At 42.8% G+C, this 18,876-nt stretch overlaps 1 protein-coding gene across 2 annotated transcripts in view; it reads right to left on the minus strand.

The window, feature by feature from the left end:
* ptpra (protein tyrosine phosphatase receptor type A) overlaps positions 1 to 18,876 on the minus strand; it is a 29,076-nt gene that overhangs the window by 5,330 nt on the left and 4,870 nt on the right. For both annotated transcript variants that reach the window (XM_083971751.1, XM_083971752.1), the window contains exons 2-18: positions 12,193 to 12,239; positions 11,855 to 11,936; positions 10,318 to 10,797; positions 4,965 to 5,064; positions 4,681 to 4,754; positions 3,988 to 4,124; positions 3,218 to 3,308; positions 2,938 to 3,014; positions 2,782 to 2,818; positions 2,555 to 2,652; positions 2,011 to 2,130; positions 1,240 to 1,406; positions 1,010 to 1,145; positions 741 to 890; positions 518 to 611; positions 303 to 379; positions 18 to 152 (exon numbers count right to left, since the gene is read on the minus strand). In XM_083971751.1, the coding sequence (XP_083827877.1) occupies positions 18 to 152; positions 303 to 379; positions 518 to 611; positions 741 to 890; positions 1,010 to 1,145; positions 1,240 to 1,406; positions 2,011 to 2,130; positions 2,555 to 2,652; positions 2,782 to 2,818; positions 2,938 to 3,014; positions 3,218 to 3,308; positions 3,988 to 4,124; positions 4,681 to 4,754; positions 4,965 to 5,064; positions 10,318 to 10,797; positions 11,855 to 11,936; positions 12,193 to 12,213 (2,076 nt within the window). In that variant the 5' untranslated portion in view covers positions 12,214 to 12,239. The remainder of the gene's footprint in view (positions 1 to 17; positions 153 to 302; positions 380 to 517; positions 612 to 740; positions 891 to 1,009; positions 1,146 to 1,239; positions 1,407 to 2,010; positions 2,131 to 2,554; positions 2,653 to 2,781; positions 2,819 to 2,937; positions 3,015 to 3,217; positions 3,309 to 3,987; positions 4,125 to 4,680; positions 4,755 to 4,964; positions 5,065 to 10,317; positions 10,798 to 11,854; positions 11,937 to 12,192; positions 12,240 to 18,876) is intronic.

Below are 18,876 nucleotides of genomic sequence, written 5' to 3' on the forward strand. Positions count from 1 at the left end.
CATATATACACACACACCTGCCCTCTCTCCTCCAGCTCAGTGAGCATGACTATGGAGCAGCTTCTCCACTCCCAGATCATCCTCCAGAAGTCCTCTATAGTGTGCTGCAGGGGGCCCTGGCTCGCCATGTACGAGTCCTTCTGACGGTAGCCCTGTGTGGGAAGGAAACCAGGGAGGATATACGTTACAAAGTAAAACGGTAGGAGGAGTGAAGGAAGACTTAACGACGCCCGATCGATGAACTCGCATCTAATGAATTGAAACGATCCGCTACCACTAATACAGCTGCCTTTTACACTCACATCAATGAAAGAGGCATTGACGTAGTCCGTGTTCTCCTCTCCTCGTTTGACTGGAATGATCACTCTGTTGAACTCGTCTGTCAGGAGCAAAGAGAAACATTAACCAGAGCTGAAGAAAATCTGCAGTTTCATCATGTGCACTGACTGAGGCGTTTGTTGCTGAGCGAGTGCAGGTGACAATGACACTGCACAAAATGCAGCGATGCATCACTCACAGGGAATGATCTGCAGGACTCTGTTCTTCTTCATGTTGGCCGGCAGGTTGCCTGTTCTCATCTTGTCATTCTGGATCTTGATGGATGTCAGTTTCTAAAAAAAGTCATGTGGTTTAAATATTAATAAATATACTTGAGCAGAAGTGTCTTTGCTGGAGTGAAACTGTTTGATGCTTACTGTAGGGGGGTCACAGAGAACAACTGTCGCTTTGGGAAAACAAACCTTGAACTCGGCCTCCAGACCGCCGCAGCCGGCTCCAGGTGACGGGGTGTAGAGTTTGGCCAGGTGGCACTCCAGAGAGGTCACCTCCAGCTCCGTGTCTCCGTACAGGTAGTGCTCTAACAACGCCTGGAAGATGAACACGTACTGCATCTGTGGGAGAAGGAGGAAGGAAGGAAGGAAGGTGGAGAAAGCAAGAGGTCACTGCACTGAAAACGCTGCTGCATCGTGGGAGAGAGAATGAACAGAAACGGTGCCAACGCTGCACTTACATCAGTCTGGACCATCTGACAGCGCTGGGCTCTGATCCTGGTGACGAAGCCAAACACGTCCACCTTCCTCTCAGCGATCATCATGTCCAACATGGCATCGATCACAATGAAGGTCCCCGTCCTCCCCACGCCAGCGCTGATGGACACAAACAAGCCTCGTGTGTGTGAGTGGCACAACAAAAATAAATAAATAAATAAATCTAAGAGAGTAGAAACTTTGACCCACTGACCTACAATGGACCACGATGGGCCCGGCATACTGCGGGTTGCAGTTCTTGACCTTCTTGAGGAACTTCAGCATACCGATGGGGGTGAAGGGCACCCCGAAGTCCGGCCAGCTGGTGAAGTGGAACTGGGTGACGAGTCTCTGAGGCTTCTTCCCGGACACGTCTCCCACCTGAGACACAAAGTAAAAACCTTTAGACCAAGCCACAAACTACACCAGAGTTTCTTGAGTGTTTATCTGGCGCTGCATTGTAGGACGTATACGAACGCTTCCATGAAAATGGGAGGATCAAAGTGGTCAATGTGATAATTTAGCTGTATTAAAAGGGGATATATTATGGAAATATCACTTTTTGAAGGCTCATTAACATATATTTGGGTGTTTGTCTTGCCCTCCAGCCCTCAAAATGTGAGAATTGTCAAAAAATCTGTAATGTCCAGGCTCCCTAGGTTGAAATCCATTATGAGCTGTTCCCTCAGTTTTCTTCCAGTGATGTAACAAGGATTCAAATTTGCATAATCCCACCCCTACCTGGGACCGGTAGAAGGGGCGGGGCAAGCAGTGGTTCATTTGCATTTAAAGGGACAGGCACTGAAACCAGCCGTTCTGAACAGGGCTGTTTTGAGAGGATGAAAAGAGCTGTGATGTTTGATCATTGGGGTATTTTGGCCAAAGCATGTCACAGACATGTCTTTAAGACACCTGGGAACTATTTTAATTTGTGGAAAGGGGGCATACAGTAATATGTCTCCTTTAATAAAGGGATTCACGGTACCTGTTGGATGCAGAACTTGCGGATGGTGTAGTCAACCAGGACCATCGTGTCTTCTACAGACACACGAATGTTTCCGTATGTCCAACAGCCCTGGTCCGGCCAGTACTGGGCACACTTACACTGAAAAACAGAGAGTGATTTAACACCGAGCACACTCACAAAGCTTTGAAAACACACACACATGCACAGACATGCAAATCACACTGTTAAATTAACAATTATAATTTAATTTATGTTAATTTTCTAAATTAACAATGACTGACATGTGCTACATCTTTGACAGAATGTGACATTAAAGCAAGAAAGATCAATGAAGTGACAACAGTTCTTACATCATGATTAATAATGGGGATTAAAAAACTTTATAGATAGAAAAATAACTTTGGTTTTATTGGTCTTTAATTTGTGACTGAAGAGGTTGAGACAGATTTTGTTCCTCTGTGCTTTTTAAACTGGTCTCATCCAACTGTGAATGTACACGATTAAACACAAACGCTCTTATTGACACACAGCATCGAAGCACAAACATCAACATCATCACTACCTCTTTTCTCTCCTTCAGATTGGTCACCATGACAATAGTCGCTGTGTTCTGCTCCCAGATCATTCGCCAGAAGTCATTTACTGTTTCCTCCTTTGGCCCTGAGAGCCCGAGACGGACCGAGAAAAGAAGAGAACAACTGTTGAGCTAATAATCAAGTACTCCGTTTATCAAACCAACAACAACACACAGCAGCAACAGTATCCTCCGATGCAGACACAAACTTTTACCTTGAGCTGCAATAAACTTATTCTTCTCTTGGTATCCCTGCGAAAGAGAGAGGCCAAAGAGAGATGAGAGAGTTAGGATGAGGCAAAAATAAAGAGTCCATCATATTTAGAGCAGAATTGCCTCTTTTGTGGAAACAGTGCTGCACTTATACAAACATTTATAAAGGAGGCGTTGATGAAGTCAGAGTCGGGGACTCCCTCCAGAGATGAGAGATGCACCCTGGAGTGATCATCTGAGAAAGAGTAGAGAGAAAGAGAATGAAAACAAGAATCAGCACAGACCAAACCAAAAGTAATACTCATTAAACTGTCAGCTGTCTGATGTTCTCTATAACTGCATGGATAAAAAGCAGGGAATAAAGCCAGATAACACTGATCCCTGCCTTGTCAATAATCTCTGTCAGCGTCACAGTGTCAGAGCTCCGTGTTCACTTACATGGCAGGATGTTGACGTATCTGTTCTTTTCTTTATTCTCCTCCTTGGAGGCGGCGTCACATGAAGCCTGTATGGGGCAGACTGGCAGTGCCTGAACACAGGAAAGGCCACATTTAGATACCAGGAAGGTGAACGGACAGATGCATTTCAATCTCTCTGTGTGTGCACCCTTGCAAAGTTATTTCCATATATACAAAATCACATCACAAATCAGATGTACGTAATAATAATAGCATCTTGAAAGTTCGTTCACTTTGGGGATATTTTGCTGCACCAAAAGAAACGTTTTCCTCATGTCAGTTCAGAAAAATGCATGTTTTCACTACTGCTGAACATTTATCCAGACTTCAGCTCTCTATCATTCAGCTAATCATTTCACATGCTTCAAATCTATTTTCTCTGACTATGAGCCTTTACATCATCTCTTGGCTTCACGTTTCTTCTGTTAAACATTAGTTTTAAGTCATTCAACATTTCATCTTTTTGACTTCCAACCATTTTACCAGTTACAGCTAGTTACTATTGACTTTGTTTGATTGGTTTGACATGTGTACTGGGCCGTTAACCGTGCATATCTGGTAGCTAAAGGGCGACTGTAAAACCTAATCTAGTCCAGATCAACACCATGCCCATGATCCCGTCTGGATGGCTGCTTCCTTCACTTCTTTAGGCTACAGGGAAATGGGTCGGGGGTCAAACTCGGGCCCAAGTGTGTTATGGTATCAGAGTGTGTGTGTGTGTGTGTGTGTGTGTGCTTGAGTGTGGCATACGTTAAACTCCTCCCTGAAGAGTTTGTTGTCATCGGCCATGCGACGGTTCATTTCTTCCTCCAGCTTGTCAACAGGAAGGGGCGGGTACTTCCTGTTTGTGCTGGGCGAACGGGCCAATAGCGGGACGCTCTGGAGTTCTGCGCCGACCGGCGAGCAGGAAGGGAGTGGGCAGGAGCGAGTGGTGGTGGAGGAGGAGGAGGAGGAGGAGGGAAGGAACAGGAGGGGTGGAGGCAGGTGGAGATAAAGACATGTGAGCCAGGGTAAGAAGAACATGAGACTGGAAGTATCTCACATCACATCCAGTCAACACCGACTTCATTGTCTGCTATCTGCTGTCTTTTCTAAAGGTGGCCACCAGAGGGCGCCGTGACACAACCCTGTAACCTACGAGACGGCCGACTGCAGCCCTGTTGGTTAGGTAATCACAGTGAACAAAAGCCCCTCTGCCAACAGTCAACCAGTGAAATGTTATCGGCTAGAGGAGGAGGAGGAGGAGGAGGAGGAGGATCAATCAGGGCTTATCAGAGGAAACCCAGCGGAACAAGTTTGGTCAAACTGGCTGAACATATTTGCTGATACGACCCAAAATAAATACATTAGTGTGCAGTGTGAGTGTGCAGTCATTATCTGCTGACAAATACAAAAACCACACACACGCACACACACAATATAATGCACATTTGGCTGTTTCACCTGTATCATCCGATCTGCCGTTGGTCAGCCTGAAGGAGTTTGAATGGCTTCCCGCTTGCTTGTACTTCTTAAACCTGTCAATCAATGAAGATCAAAGTGCATATGAGCGCACAGTGATACACACACACACACACACACACACACACAGACGGAAATAAACACACACTGCTTTTAAGCCTCAAAGAAGAATGCCAATCAGTCGTTGCCGCGGTAACGGCAGCACCTCAGGCGTCTCCGGCTGATGATCCAGTACGACGAGAACATCGGCGGCAACATCAACCAACCTGAGCATGTAGAGGATGATGATGATGAAGATGATGACCAGCAGGGACGACAGGGCCACCATCACCGCTATGATCGGCATGTCATCCGACGGCTTTTTGTCTACATCAAAAAGAAAGAAGGTGGATAAATAATGAGATATTTAATATATTTAAAATACTTGCACCATGCATATGAAAAAAAAAACCAAAACAAAAATGTGTTTCAGTAACTGACTGATGCTGACCCCAAAAAAATCTGAAATTGTTCTCATATCACTCCATTCCTCTAGTCTGTGAAACGCATCCTGTGTAATCGAGAACTAAATATCTTGTTTTAACTTTCGGAACAGCTTGATGTGTGTATGAGCCTGATCCATGTGCTCAACTGTGTTTTATTCTCGAGGATGTGTGTGTGTGTGTGTGTGTGTGTGTGTGTGTGTGTGTGTGTGTGTGTGTGTGTGTGTGTGTGTGTGTGTGTGTGTGCGCGTGTGCCTTGTATGATAGATGGCATTCCTATCCATGCTTTGTCCTTGTTTTGGTTGGTCCTCTTGACTTCCTGGCATGTCTTCTGTTTATAATGCTTTTGTTTTTGTTTTTTTCTATTTTATGGTCATTGTATTACCTTGATATGTGCTAAATAAAATAAAATAAAATTCCACATAAGATTTGGATATTTCTTTTTAGCACTTTTTTTTTAACCTTTATTATGTGTTGTCTATTCATTTTTTGATGCACCATGTTTCCTGCACTCTCTGGCATCTTGTATGATATGGATGCACATATAGTATATCTATTGTATGGTTGTGATTGTGTGTAATCGTATGTTCTGTGTTGTGGCTGCAGCATGGGCGAATGGCCCAGAAGAACTAATTTCTCACTTTGTGGGACAATAAAGTTAATCTTTGATCTTAATTTTATGTTAAATGTGAAAATGTGACACATTTTAATCAAAAAATGCTACGAACATACAAAATAAGGAGGAGGGATTCTACCATTTCTAAAGACTAAAGGATTTGAAGGAGTCAGAGAGGATCAATAAACATGAAGCTACACCCAGGTGGCTCAGCTTAGCATGAGAACTGGCAGCATGAGGAAACACAGAGACAAACTCCCGTTTATCATAACCCAATCATCTCAGCCTTAACCAAAATATTTTATTTTTATTTTTTTATTATTATTATTTCCTTTAAACTCCTTTTGGTTGATCAGCTAATCAATCAATCAATCCATTTATTGTTTCGGCTAGAATTTAATGAGTGGCAGCAAGATGTTTTAAAAAAAGCTGTTCTCATTGACAGATTTTCAGCTTGTTAACATGTCACATTGTCGGTAAAACGATAACCCAAGGTCAGAGGTTGACCTCGGCCTTTCAACACCAGCCTGTATCTGTTCTTTCTATACTGGTTGTCTACGTTAATATTTCAGTGGCTTTCAGGGAGAAAAAAACAACACACAAACACAAATGGAAGAGAGCAACAGGCTGTCGTTTGGAGCGAGCGGATAAATCACAGTTTAACTGAGAGGGTCGACCCCGGGCTTCTATATCTGCTTTATACCCAGGATGACAGTAGCCAGAGAGTGATGGTATTAAATACTTAAACATTTTGGCTGTTTGCTGTGAATTCTCTATGAATTATTCAGAGTGTAACCGTTTCGATGCATCTTTTTTCCCCCCCTATGTTCAGAAACCAGATGAATACGGATGCTACCGGCTGCTGGGCGAAACAGGACGGTGTTCACGCAGGCTTGACATCTCAAATTAGACATTACACGGGGCTGAGTTATCTATTCATTGTGATGCATCCTGTAGATTACAATGGCTGACCGATTTGTATGTGTTTCCACCCTGCGCCACGAGTTACTGGTTGAAGGCAATCCTATAGTCTTCCCGGTGACCTTTCACTGCCGCCGTCGAGCACAAAAGACATGAGATTTGAACAACAACATGAGTTTGGTGTACAAAAAAAAAACAAAAAACTGGCTGCTGTTGTTGTGTGCTGCTGATGACTGGTCTGTAAGACACGTTAGTCCACAACAAAAGAGGAGATTCTTTCTAGAAACCTGCCTGGTGGTGGTGGTGGTGGTGGTGACAATGCATTGACTAAATCAGCTGTTCCATGGACCGACTCAAAAATTCAAGAAAGCTCTGAACATTACGGACACACACACACAAAAAAAGGGCTGCAAAGAATGCGTCGTTTGACTTCATGCTCCATATGTGCTTTCTGGGGGGAAGCAGTCTGGAACGGCGCCCAGCTCTGTTGCATTTTCATCCCCGGTTCCCAGCTATTTTTTTTTTTTCAGTCGGTGTGTTCTCTCGTCCCTCGGACAAGGTGTACATTGAACGGAGCGGGGGGAGCAACACAACAGGCTGAGGGTTATCATGTGGAACTGACACAGGGCTTGACGCATCTAATGCCATCTAGAACGGCACACACGGCTCTCTCTTCCACACGGGGCCCACAGACGGCCAGAGAGAGGGAGACAATGGAGCAATTACATAACACCTATGAACCCGGAGTGATTATGTTACATAATAGAAAACACCATATAGTGCACTGCGGCTACATCTGTTGCATTTATGCTGACCAGGGGTGTATATATGTTTATCACAACCTCCACAGTTTCCCCCTGAAGCCCGAAAATACGCCAACAACACACACACTGTTTAATGTACCAGAACCACTCTGAGTTTTTGTTTCACCTACTGATTCAGAACATTCCTGCTGTTATTATTATGCTTGATAATAATAATAAAAAAAAAACATCTTTCTAAATCAATGACTGACATTTGATAGTGATTTGTGTATTTCTCTATAATCATGTAATATGAATTATTAATGTAAAAGAGGAGGAAAGGGGGGGAGTCATGTTTCACTTACAAGAATATTACTAGGATGGTCTGCACAGAGACTCCAGGCTGATAAAAGGCAAAGCTGAACAACAGAACATTTTCTTGAAAGCAACATTTTATAAAAAAGAAAAATCCTCCCTTGCTGCTCTTTGTTTTAACATTTAAATGAAAAAGCGTCTGAGACAGATCCAGTTTAGGTGGTAATTCTGATTTCTTGTGGATGACTGGTCAGATGCAGGTATGTCACGTAAGGATATTTCCAGAGCTGCTACAATGGAGCCTTAAAAGCAGTAAAATGTCCAACCATCTAAAATATTAAAGGTCAACTTTTGACCCGAGAGCTCACTTGCTTGCTTTTTTTTTCTAGCTGTTGGTACGGCTTCACTCACCTACCTGAATAACACACAATAAGATGGAACAAAAAAATAGAAAAAAGGATCCAATGAATCTGCAATGTTTTATCTTATTCCAGGTGTTTTTCTAATTAAAGGGATACTTCACCCAAAATCAACAATTCACCAGTTTTCTACTGGCAAGGAAGGGTTCGGAGAACTTTTGAAGTTGTCAAAACGCTTTTATGGGGGGGGCAACGGATTTTCATATAATGGCGGTGGATAGAGCTCACTTTTGAGTCGTCCAAAACACACCCAAGTGTCCTGAAGCCGCAACATGAAAAAGTTGTTTGGAAAAAGATTATTTGATCTCTGTTTTTAGCCTTGTTGTAGTAGTAGCTCCCAGTGGCTGTGAGAGATTTGCTGTTAGATGTTCTTCCGATGAACGAACATCTCACAGCAAATCTCGCGCATGTGCACAAACATCAACAGAGCCACTGGGAGCTACTGCTTCTGCTACTTTTTCATGTGGCGGACAAGCAGTATGGAGGTATTTGGATGTTTCATAGTGTGTGTTTTGGATGATTCAAAAGTGAGAACTATCCGCTGCCATTATATGAAAATCCAGCCGGCCGGACCCCCCCTGGAACTACAACAGCGTTTTGATGACTCTGAAAGTTCTCCAAACCCTTCCTTGGCATGACGGTGAGTAGAAAATTGGTGAAATACTGATTTTGAGTGAAGTATCCCTTTAAGCTAAAAAGCTATGGGCCTGAACGCAGCAGAAATTCACTGAGGTCAATGGGAACAGGACTGTTCAGTCGTCTTTATAGCGTAGAATAACCTCTGTGACACGGCTGTTGACCTGTCAGGTTTAAAAGCATGGACCTGTCACAAAGTTGCCCGCTACACAACCATCAAAATGAAATGAGAGTGACACAAAGTCCACAAAGACCCTGGTCCATCCCACAGGATCTAAACTGTGCCTTGATGATGATTTTGCACATCTGAGGCCAACTTGGATCTCTGTCTCCTCTCTGCCACAGATTCGTGTCCCAGTGTCTCTGATGAAAGGAGCTGCAGAGTCATAATGACTTCAGACGGAAGCCCGTGTTCGGAAACTTTGAAGATAATGTTTCATGGTGAACGTTTCCTTTGAGAACTTGTTTTATCACAACCTGGGTCTCATCTTTGTAGTTCTGCCCATCGTTTCTTGGAGTTACAGTATCACCATACACACTGGGAACGAGTTAACATTACTTCAACTGATAACCAGCCTTAATGCTTTGTATATTTTGGTTTTAAGAAAGACTATGACCATATTGCTGTAATGTATGTGACATATGACCTACTCGCAACCCCACGGTTACCCCATGTTTTGTTCACGAGTGTTCATACGTATGTGTGCAACTGTATATATATGAATATGTGTATGATTATTTAGTCAATGGGTGTAAGCGAACAAGTGCACTCATGATATCACGTGCACAGACATACAATATATGTACATATGCTTTTTGTTATCCTTCTCTCCTTTTTTGTTGTTTCTTTTGTGTCTATAAGGGCACAACATGGCTAGCATTTGTATTATTTAGCCACATCATATTGTACCCATACCCGTACCCATTTTTTTTTACACTTTATTATTTTATTTTACTGCAACTTTATTGCTATCATCATTGTTATTATTCTTCATTCAATTTTTGACATTTATTAATTTATCTTATTCTTTTATTCCTTTTTATCTTTAGTTATTTTTATCTTGTTCTGTGTGCATCTGCTCTGGTTCTGTTCCACTTTTTGTTTTTATTGTTGTCCTGTTTGTTAGTATTGTCTATCGTTTATCTATCACACTCCCTTGTGCCCTGTATTATTCACTATGTTTTTTGTTTTTTTTTCCTAATGTTTTGAGGAATTAAATAAAATTTTGATTAAAAAAAAATATATATTGTACCCATACCTACTTTTGTCCGTTACACTGATGCTGTTCATGTTTTGTGCAAAAAACGTGAGAAAAAAAAACAAACACAGGAAGTTGTGCATGGTGTAAACAAGCAACAATTAATCTAAAATCTAACCACTGTCAGGAATGATGGCAAAAAAGAGACCTGAAATTATCCCTCAAGTGTCCTCACACTAAATCTATACCCAAGAGAAGAAAGAAAGACACTGATGCATCAACACTCACCATGTGGACTGGAGTCTGAGGTGAACTCCCTTGCAGGTTCTGTGGTGGTCTCTGTCTCTTCACTGAATACATCCCCATCGATAAAACCCTCCGTAGTTAGGGCCTCTGGAGTCGAGTCTGTGGTGCTGTTGTCTCCCTCCGCTGGCGTGGGTGCGGGGTCGCCCTCGGTGCTCGGCGGTCCCTGAGGGCCGTCGGTGGGATCCGCAGGGGGAGGAGGAGGAACCGGCAGCAGCCTGGAGGTGCCGTTGGGAGCCGCAGCTTGTGCATCATCGTCACCAGCCGAGCTCGCCGCGGTCGTCGTTGTGGTGCCGGTGGTGGTTGTTGTTGCTGTTGTAGTTGTTGTAACTGTTGTCATCGCCGGGACGACTGCAGGGGCGAGCGCTGTGGGAGGGGCTGGTGGGGCCGGCGTGGGTGCGACCGTAAAGTTGAGGGAGGGTGCGACGGGAGGGTCTGTGGGTTTGGCGGTGACATTGGGAGGACCTGGGGAAAAGAAGATGAAGAAGAAGAATAAGAGGTCACGTTCTGCCGCTTCTCTCTGTGAACTTCAGAGCAGAGACAAAGATTACGTTTACATGCAGTCAATATTCGGGTTAAGGTCAATATTCCGGTTTCTGAAACATTCGGAATAACCCGTTTACATGCGTGAACAAACAGGGTTACTCCTGTATACATGGTAATTGTAATCAATTGGGATATCCCGATCAAAACAGCGACGCACGGACAACGTCATGACACAATGCACGTCATGTCATCGCACTTATGAAGAGATCTGTTTCCTCCTCGTTCCAAAAGTGTGGTGTTATCTTGCGTTTCACCATGTTTACAACAAGTTGTTCCTGTACTCAAAAGACCAAGATTCCTTGGGAATAGAACATGGGCAGAACTCAAATTAAAGGAGAATTCCGGCCATTTTTGACCCCTAAAATCGTTTTCCTGATGGTCACCCAGTGTTGGGGGGAGCAAAAAACGTGAGTTAAATTGATGAGTCATGAACCATAGATATTTGATGATTTTGTTTTTTGAGTGTTTGTTGTGGTTGGAAGAATTGCCCCCATAGGTTAGCATTGTTGCAATCCCGAGCGCCGAGTAGCCATGGTGTAACTCCAGTTTGCCTGCATCAATTTAAGTCATGTTTTTTGCTCCCCCCAACACTGGGTGACCATCAGGAAAACGATTTCAGGGGTCAGAAATGGCCGGAATTCTCCTTTAATTTGTGTTCTGCCCATGTTTCATTTCCAAGGAATCTTGGTCTTTCGAGTATGGGAACTACTTGTTGTAAACATGGTGAAACGCAAGATAACACCACACTTTTGGAACGAGGAGGAAACAATCACTTGATAGGGCAATTTAGGTCAAAAATGGCCGGAATTCTCCTTTAATTTTCCTTTCGATGGGGATATCCCGATAGGCGTATACATGACGGTTATTGGTGTTTACATGGCCGTGGGCAACTGGGTTATTGCTAATATTCTGGTTATGAAAGGGTTATTGTTGACTGCATGTAAACGTAGTCATTGTGAGTGGACATGGTTCGTACTTGTGATGGGGGCATGATCCTGGGCGGAGGCCCCGAGGGCTAGACTGAGCAGCAGGAGCAGGGGACACACACCCATTCTGCCCTACAGGGCAGGAAAAGGACAAAAAGGTATTAGTCAAAAAAAGAAAGAAGAAAAAAAAGCTCAAATCTCATTGTGATAATGTTTCATTCAGAACAAGAGATTGAGGGTTTAGCTGTTGTATAATCCACTGTACATTTTTTAAAATCTTCCATCCTGATCCCTCGTGCTCATTTTTGGAAGGTAATACTCTTTGACTTGAAATGAAAATGAAATACTTGTACAGTGTATCCCTCTGTGTGTGTTCAATGCTGTTTACCTGAAGAAGCGAGGTTGGCATCAATCACTCATTCGCACAGCGTGGTCCTAGAAGGCAAACAGAAAACATTTAGCACGACTCGGCAGGAGGACTTCATTACATTCATACACAGTGATTCAGTAAAACCTGGAACGAGCTTCTCTGGGATCAGTATCGAGACGAACGGTATTAGACGGCGTAGCTCTGAGCCGCGGTGACGCACCAGAGGAGACACGAAGAGACCGCATAAAAAATTCCTAGAAAAGAAATCATGTTTGGACTGGGCAGTAATTTAATATTTCTGTTTGTTGACTTTCAGTAGAATTGTACCTGGTTGATATTCTCAAATCACATTAGCGTTATTGATTCCATGGAAATTGTAGCTGAAAACTAACAAAAAAGTCAGTTACAGAAGTTCTTGTTTTACACTTGGATGGTTTCATATGTGCCATCATTGCCATATATGAACATCTGCTGTTATTGATAATGTGTATTTATTACTGATGAGTGATGACTGATAACTTCATCAGCAGAACAGTTTCTGGTAGAACATTTTAATCTGATGAAAAAATATATTTAAAATCTCTGTTTCCAGCTCCACAAATGCCCAGATTTGCTGCTTCTGTATTTCATTATTGTCCTTTATACGTTTCTTAACGCGTTGCAGCAGAGTTTCATCATAAAAAAACGGTTAAACCCATCCAACAATGATGTGTTCCTGAGCATTCATCACCTGGAGCATGACCAAAACAAGACTCAGAGTCACATTTAAATTCCTGCAGCGACAGTGAATCAGCACTTAAGACATTCTCTCCGCACAGTGATACGGGGATGAGCGACCGGGGGCCGGAGGATAAACTGACTCGGAGAAAGCCAGGCGTCGGCCGAGGGTGGTCCGACTGTCCGACTGACTGACTGACTGACTGACTGTCAGTCTTTTGTCTAATCCCAGAGGCCAACATAGCTGTTGTCTCCCTGACTGAGCTGTGATAATCCCCGGACGTAATCCCACGGTCCTGACCCTGGAATAATCCAGCCCGTCTGCCTCGATTTAGAGAGATACTTCAGCGCTGCGCCCGAGCCAAACGCCGCAGAAACTGTTGCTTTACATCGCGGATTATTGCATCAGTGGGCAGAGGATAAATTGGGCGCTAAAAGCTCTAATAGTGCCAGTTGCCAATCTTTTTCTGCTGTTTTGATCCGAGCTCATTCGCTGCAGTGCTTACATTCTGGGTTTTAAGCTCAGCGCTGTTTGGCTCTGACTGCAGCCTGAAATGGGCCATGATGAGCAAGTTATGTGGTCAATGAGGATGCTATTAACCTACAAATCCAATTGTTGCTCTCCCTCACTCTCTCTCTGTGTCACTCATCCGAGCGTCCGTTTAACCACCGAACGCCTGTTTCCAAAACACGAATCATGCTCCTGGAAAAATGAAAATCTTCAACCAAATATTTAAAAAAGATTTCAATCCAGTCTTTTTTTTTGTGTTGTTGTTGTTGCTAAGAATAGATTTTGTTTATAATGACAATGTTCTGGCAAAATGTATTTTGGCTCCTTTTTTAACAGACATTGGAAAGGATGTGTGTTGGCCCAACTCTGTCCTATTTATAAATTTGTTTATATATTTGACAGGAAGGTGTTGCAACACAAGACGCTGTGTTTACTTCACAGCTTGCCATCTCAATGTATGTACCGTATGTGGATTATTATTATCATTATAGATCTTTCTGCCAAGCCAGTCTGTCAATTTCAACTTCTTTTATTTTGTTTCAGACCAACCCAAAGAGACGCAACTAAAAATTATCATTAAAATGGTCAATGATTAATAAAATGAATGAATTTGTGCCACTTAATATGGAGTACATTCATGTTTGATTAAACTGCAGATTATGTTCTCTGTTAACCAACTAATCATTTCTTCTTTTTAGTCTAAAAACAGTGAGAAATGCTCTTCATAGTTCAAAGAGATGTCTTCAAACTATTTAATCTGAACAGGCTCTCACATTTGGAAATCTGGAACTATGATGTGTTCGACATTTTTTCTTTACCGACTCAATTTAAGTTGTTCCTAGTTCCTAGTATTTCCTAGTTAAAGAAGCAATTGTGTGTATGCAAAATATATACCAACATCAAGACAGAAAAAACAGCCTTTACAAAACTTCCGTCTGTGTCTTGGATTGGTCAAACTGTGTTAAGCTATTATACCAGATATTTAATTTGGCCAGTGAGTGACAACTGTGTGCAAAATATCATAAATAACGTGCACTATAGCTGATGGACTGAGTCTCCCTGTACCTACACTTCGGCTTTAAACTTTAAATCAAAGTGCTTCCTTCCTATTTTTATAGACTTTAAAATACCCTGTTAACCCAAAAAAACCACATTACAGCCCTAAAACCTCTACCTACCTCCACTATCCTCCTCTTCATTACTCATTAAAAAGAGTGACTCAGCTAAAAAAAAAAAAAAAAAGGCCAAGCACGACAATAGGTGCTATTTAGTGCGAGTTGGGTTTATACAGCATCTGGCATGTATTTCAGGCTAAATTCAATGTGATAGACGAATGGATAGATTCACATCAACTTGCATTTTTTCTTGTAACCATTTCTTAATGAAGCATGACTCATTGTTTTCGGCACACCGTCCGCATCCAGAGAGGCTGGGTGACGTGTCGCTGTGTTGGTGTAAGCGATATAAGCCGGTCCTGTTGCTAACCGTCACTTAGCAGATGCTGCAAGAGCCCGAGAGCGTTTTATCTAGAGACTGTGTCTGTCGACCCAGGAGAACAACTCCCCTGAGATGCATCTTAATGCGTTTTTTTAGCCTCCTGAGAAGCAACGGTCATCCTGAGTGTGTGTGTGTGAATGCATGAGGTTCTTTTCTGAGACGTTATGTGTTGGTAAGAGGACACATTATTAATTTAAGAGGAACTGGCCAAGTGCTTTTATTTGTGCCACTTTTAGGTTTTGTGCCGTTAGTGCTCGCTATTAATAAGATCCTGTGGGTGATGGGTTCGTCTAAATCCACACTCGGATGACAAGAGGATGCTGGAGACGCAGGGAAACTATTAGTGTCCAGTAATTCTATCATTACACAGGAGGTACCATCAGTCTTGTTCGTTGGCCTGACCAGGCAGACTATAATACTGCTCCGCCGACAGCGGCTGATGAATATTTTCTTGCTGAACGGTTTTCCATTGCAACACATCTGATGACAGCACGAGAACAAAGACATGGCTCACAGCCTACTTTCACTGATTTCATCTCACATTTCATTAATATTAACTGATAAAGCACTTTTCTTTAATCTGCTTCCTCTCAATCCTGCCTGTGACACACACACACACACACATACATACACACACACAATCCCCGAAATATTAAAAAAGTTTCCACCGGCTTCATCATCACGCAACTCCCCACAGAGGAAACATGTATATGCCCATCTATTAGAGAATGAATTCACTCAAAAGGTAGTCATGCATCTCACGCTGTCCTGACTTTGGGGCTAGTGTTGTGCAACCATGTGAATATTTTTCAGACAAGGCAAAGCACTTAGAGCAAGCCCTCTACAGCAAGTCGCCACTGGGGGTTGAGCTGCCCTATGGCGAAGTGCAAAACTGCCACTATGACAAGCAACAAGCTTTAAAAAAAAAAAAAAAAAAAATCAATGGTTTACCTGCCCAGGGAATAAGAAACACAAAACACAAGAGATGTGACAGGCAGGCATTTGCTTCCTTTTTTGATGGGAAATCAAAAATGCTACGGTTTCTTCCTTTTCCCACCCCTTTTTCTTTCTGCCTCAGTGTTATTTCTAGTTGACGTATCAGAACCTGCTGCACTGGCTTAACAGTGCGGCGGGGCTGGCCGCCGTCAGACTAACCTATGACAAACCTTAATACCTGACGATGAGTGCCAACGACAGACAATCTGTCCGCACCGTTGAGTCACATTTAAATTCTCAGAGACTCTTATAGGCTTGTGTGTGTGTGTGTGTGTCCAGTTAAATATATAACAGGAGGAGACAGGGTAGCTGCCTCTATATTAAACTGTAGTTAACCATACCAACCGCTGGTACCATAGCAACAACACTCTTCCTTCACAGTACATTACCAGTTAACTCTAATCATGTGTTGAACCGACTGTATAGTGACTTCAGCAGCTGACCTTGCAATGGAGGGCGATTCAGATACAGTCCCATCTCTTTTTCTTAGATAAGCATCAGAAGCTTCACTTACATCAGTTACATGCACATGTTATTTTATACATAGTCTATATATACATTTTTTTTCGCATTTGAAGATTCAAGGGTAACTGTAAAAATAGGATGTGATTTAATATGGTCTGATGTTTACAGATGCATTTAATTGGAACAGCGCTCAAAAGGGATGAATACCTCATGCGTGGAGAAACGTATGTCCCCACGCATTTACATCAAGACGGAGGCATGCGCACAAACAACACAGCCAGGAAGTAATCAGATTAAAAGGCTTCACAGTTTGTCTTCAGGGCTGATTTATGGGAGAGAAAAAAAAATAGAAAAAAGTTTTAGCTATCTCGCTGCAACCAAATTAAATGTGAATTGGTTTCAGTCCTGGTGTTAAAAATGGAGCATTTCTGTGTTATCTGTTGAACAGAAAGCCTGCTAACTGCAGCTAGCGACGGTCACGGCTGGGTTTGTTCTTGCTCTGTATAGCGTCGGTGAGCTCGGTGTAGTGACACGCGTTCTCCACCAGAGCAGCAGAACAAGAACCAGCGACACCTGCTGCCGTCAAAGATGGTGAAAGTTGCAACCAAGGGGGCAGTTGTCGGTCTGAGAAGTGAAGCTCACTTCCGCGTTCAAAAAACTGCAATCATCTCGGCTGCCACTGGGGGCTGGTGTCAGAAAACAGCAGATCTCCATAGACCCCCATGTTAAAATCGCCGATTTTACATCCTCAATAAACATGATCAAAGCCTGGTGTCATCACGTTTTTTGGTCTCAATCGATAGTTTCTACCCCCGCACACACTCTGAGGGGGGTGAATTTTTTTTTTTACTCTACCGTTTTACTATTATTAGGTTAAAATTCTCGCCAATTAGGGCGCGGAAACGTTGAGTGACAGGTCCGGAGACCGCTGCTTCGAGGCCGTTCGAGGCCAGTGGGCGGGTTCTCGGCCGGTAAATCCAACATGGCGCTGTTCAGGCCGCCATATTTGAGTCACAAAAACGACTCCCCAAAACCAATGGGTGACGTCACAGATGCTACGTCCATATTTTTTTACAGTCTATGGTTGCAACCTGGGACGACAGACCTGCCTGAAGGCCGGGCGGGAACCACCAGGTCGGACAGGACAGGCCAGTAACTGAACTTTCAAAAAAGTACTTGCATATAGCAGTTCATAAATAAATAACAGCGCTGTCCGAATAAATACTTCATACGGACGATGCAAAGAGTGATTGGTGGTGACACAGTTTGTAAACAGAAGAGAGCACTGTGAGTGAGGAACAGTGTTAGATGTGCCTCTCTAGCCTTGAGTTAAAGTGACAGGCTTTGTGTCAAGGCGGCCATATGCACTAGTAGCCGGTCATGTGATGACAAGTCTAGATCACCCAGCCCTTGTTAAGCTCCATGTAAACATAGCTGGAAGCATTTAGCATAACACGTGATGTTTACTTGTCACACTATGTCACATTTAATGAGAAACTGCAAAAGTGGAAATAGAAAAATCTTAAAATTACATTAATTCACTTGGTCATAGTTAAGGCTGTAGCTGCAAAACCTCCCAGTGTATAAAATAGACATGTGTTTTGTTAAATATTAAAACAAATATCATTTGTAAAAAGGGAAAAACACACTATATTCATTTTCAAAGGTTGTAAAGTCTCATTTATTTTCTAAATCGTGTGCTGAATTTGATGAAACATGCACAAGATAGGCTACTGTAAATAAAACCTGAACATCTGGCTATGATTTTTTAAACCAAGCATGTTCAGATATACATGTGGTTTAGTAACAGAAATCTAAAGAGCTCATATTCATTTAAGACAACACAGTGACCCTTAAATGTGTCTGCTATTGTGTGTGAAGCATTGTGCAGAATTTGCTTCATGTACTTGCGACCGCTGAGCCTGACCAACCAGTGGAGACAGTTGCCTCTGTGCCCGTGGCCAACTGCAGGGTTGCAATCACACAGTTGTGAAAGGGCTGGGCTGTTCCCATGCCATTTCATTCACAGAGTGAAAGGAACACTTATAGGTGGGAATATAAAGGAAGTCCAATTACATCTCCATGACGACCAAAAAAGGCCAAGACGCAAGATCAATGCAAGGTAGTCATTTAATATGGAGGGTTCCCACTCAAAATCTGTGGATTTCACGGACGCTTTTGTGTTTTACCTGCAGCTTTAGGTGAGGTAATGGCTCGTCTTTTCCGCCCGCGTGGACGTGAATTAATGACTCGGCTCGAGATGGAGGAAGATTTTTGAAGGGGAAAAAAAGACAACACTTAAGTTTTAGATAAGGATGCTTAAAAGCTGCCGCTACTTCCTCAGTTAATTGTGCGCTGTTTAAACGAGATTAGACCGAAACTCGACGACAAACGTGGCCAAAGAACACAACTCAAAAAAAAAAAAATGCAGGAATCCTTCGTTTTAAGTCGTATTATTATTCACAAAATCAACTTTTCTCATTTCGATGACTCACAGAAGACACCCCCAGAGGCGA

This window comes from Trachurus trachurus, assembly GCF_905171665.1.
Source record: "Trachurus trachurus genome assembly, chromosome: 5".
Taxonomy (NCBI): domain Eukaryota; kingdom Metazoa; phylum Chordata; class Actinopteri; order Carangiformes; family Carangidae; genus Trachurus; species Trachurus trachurus.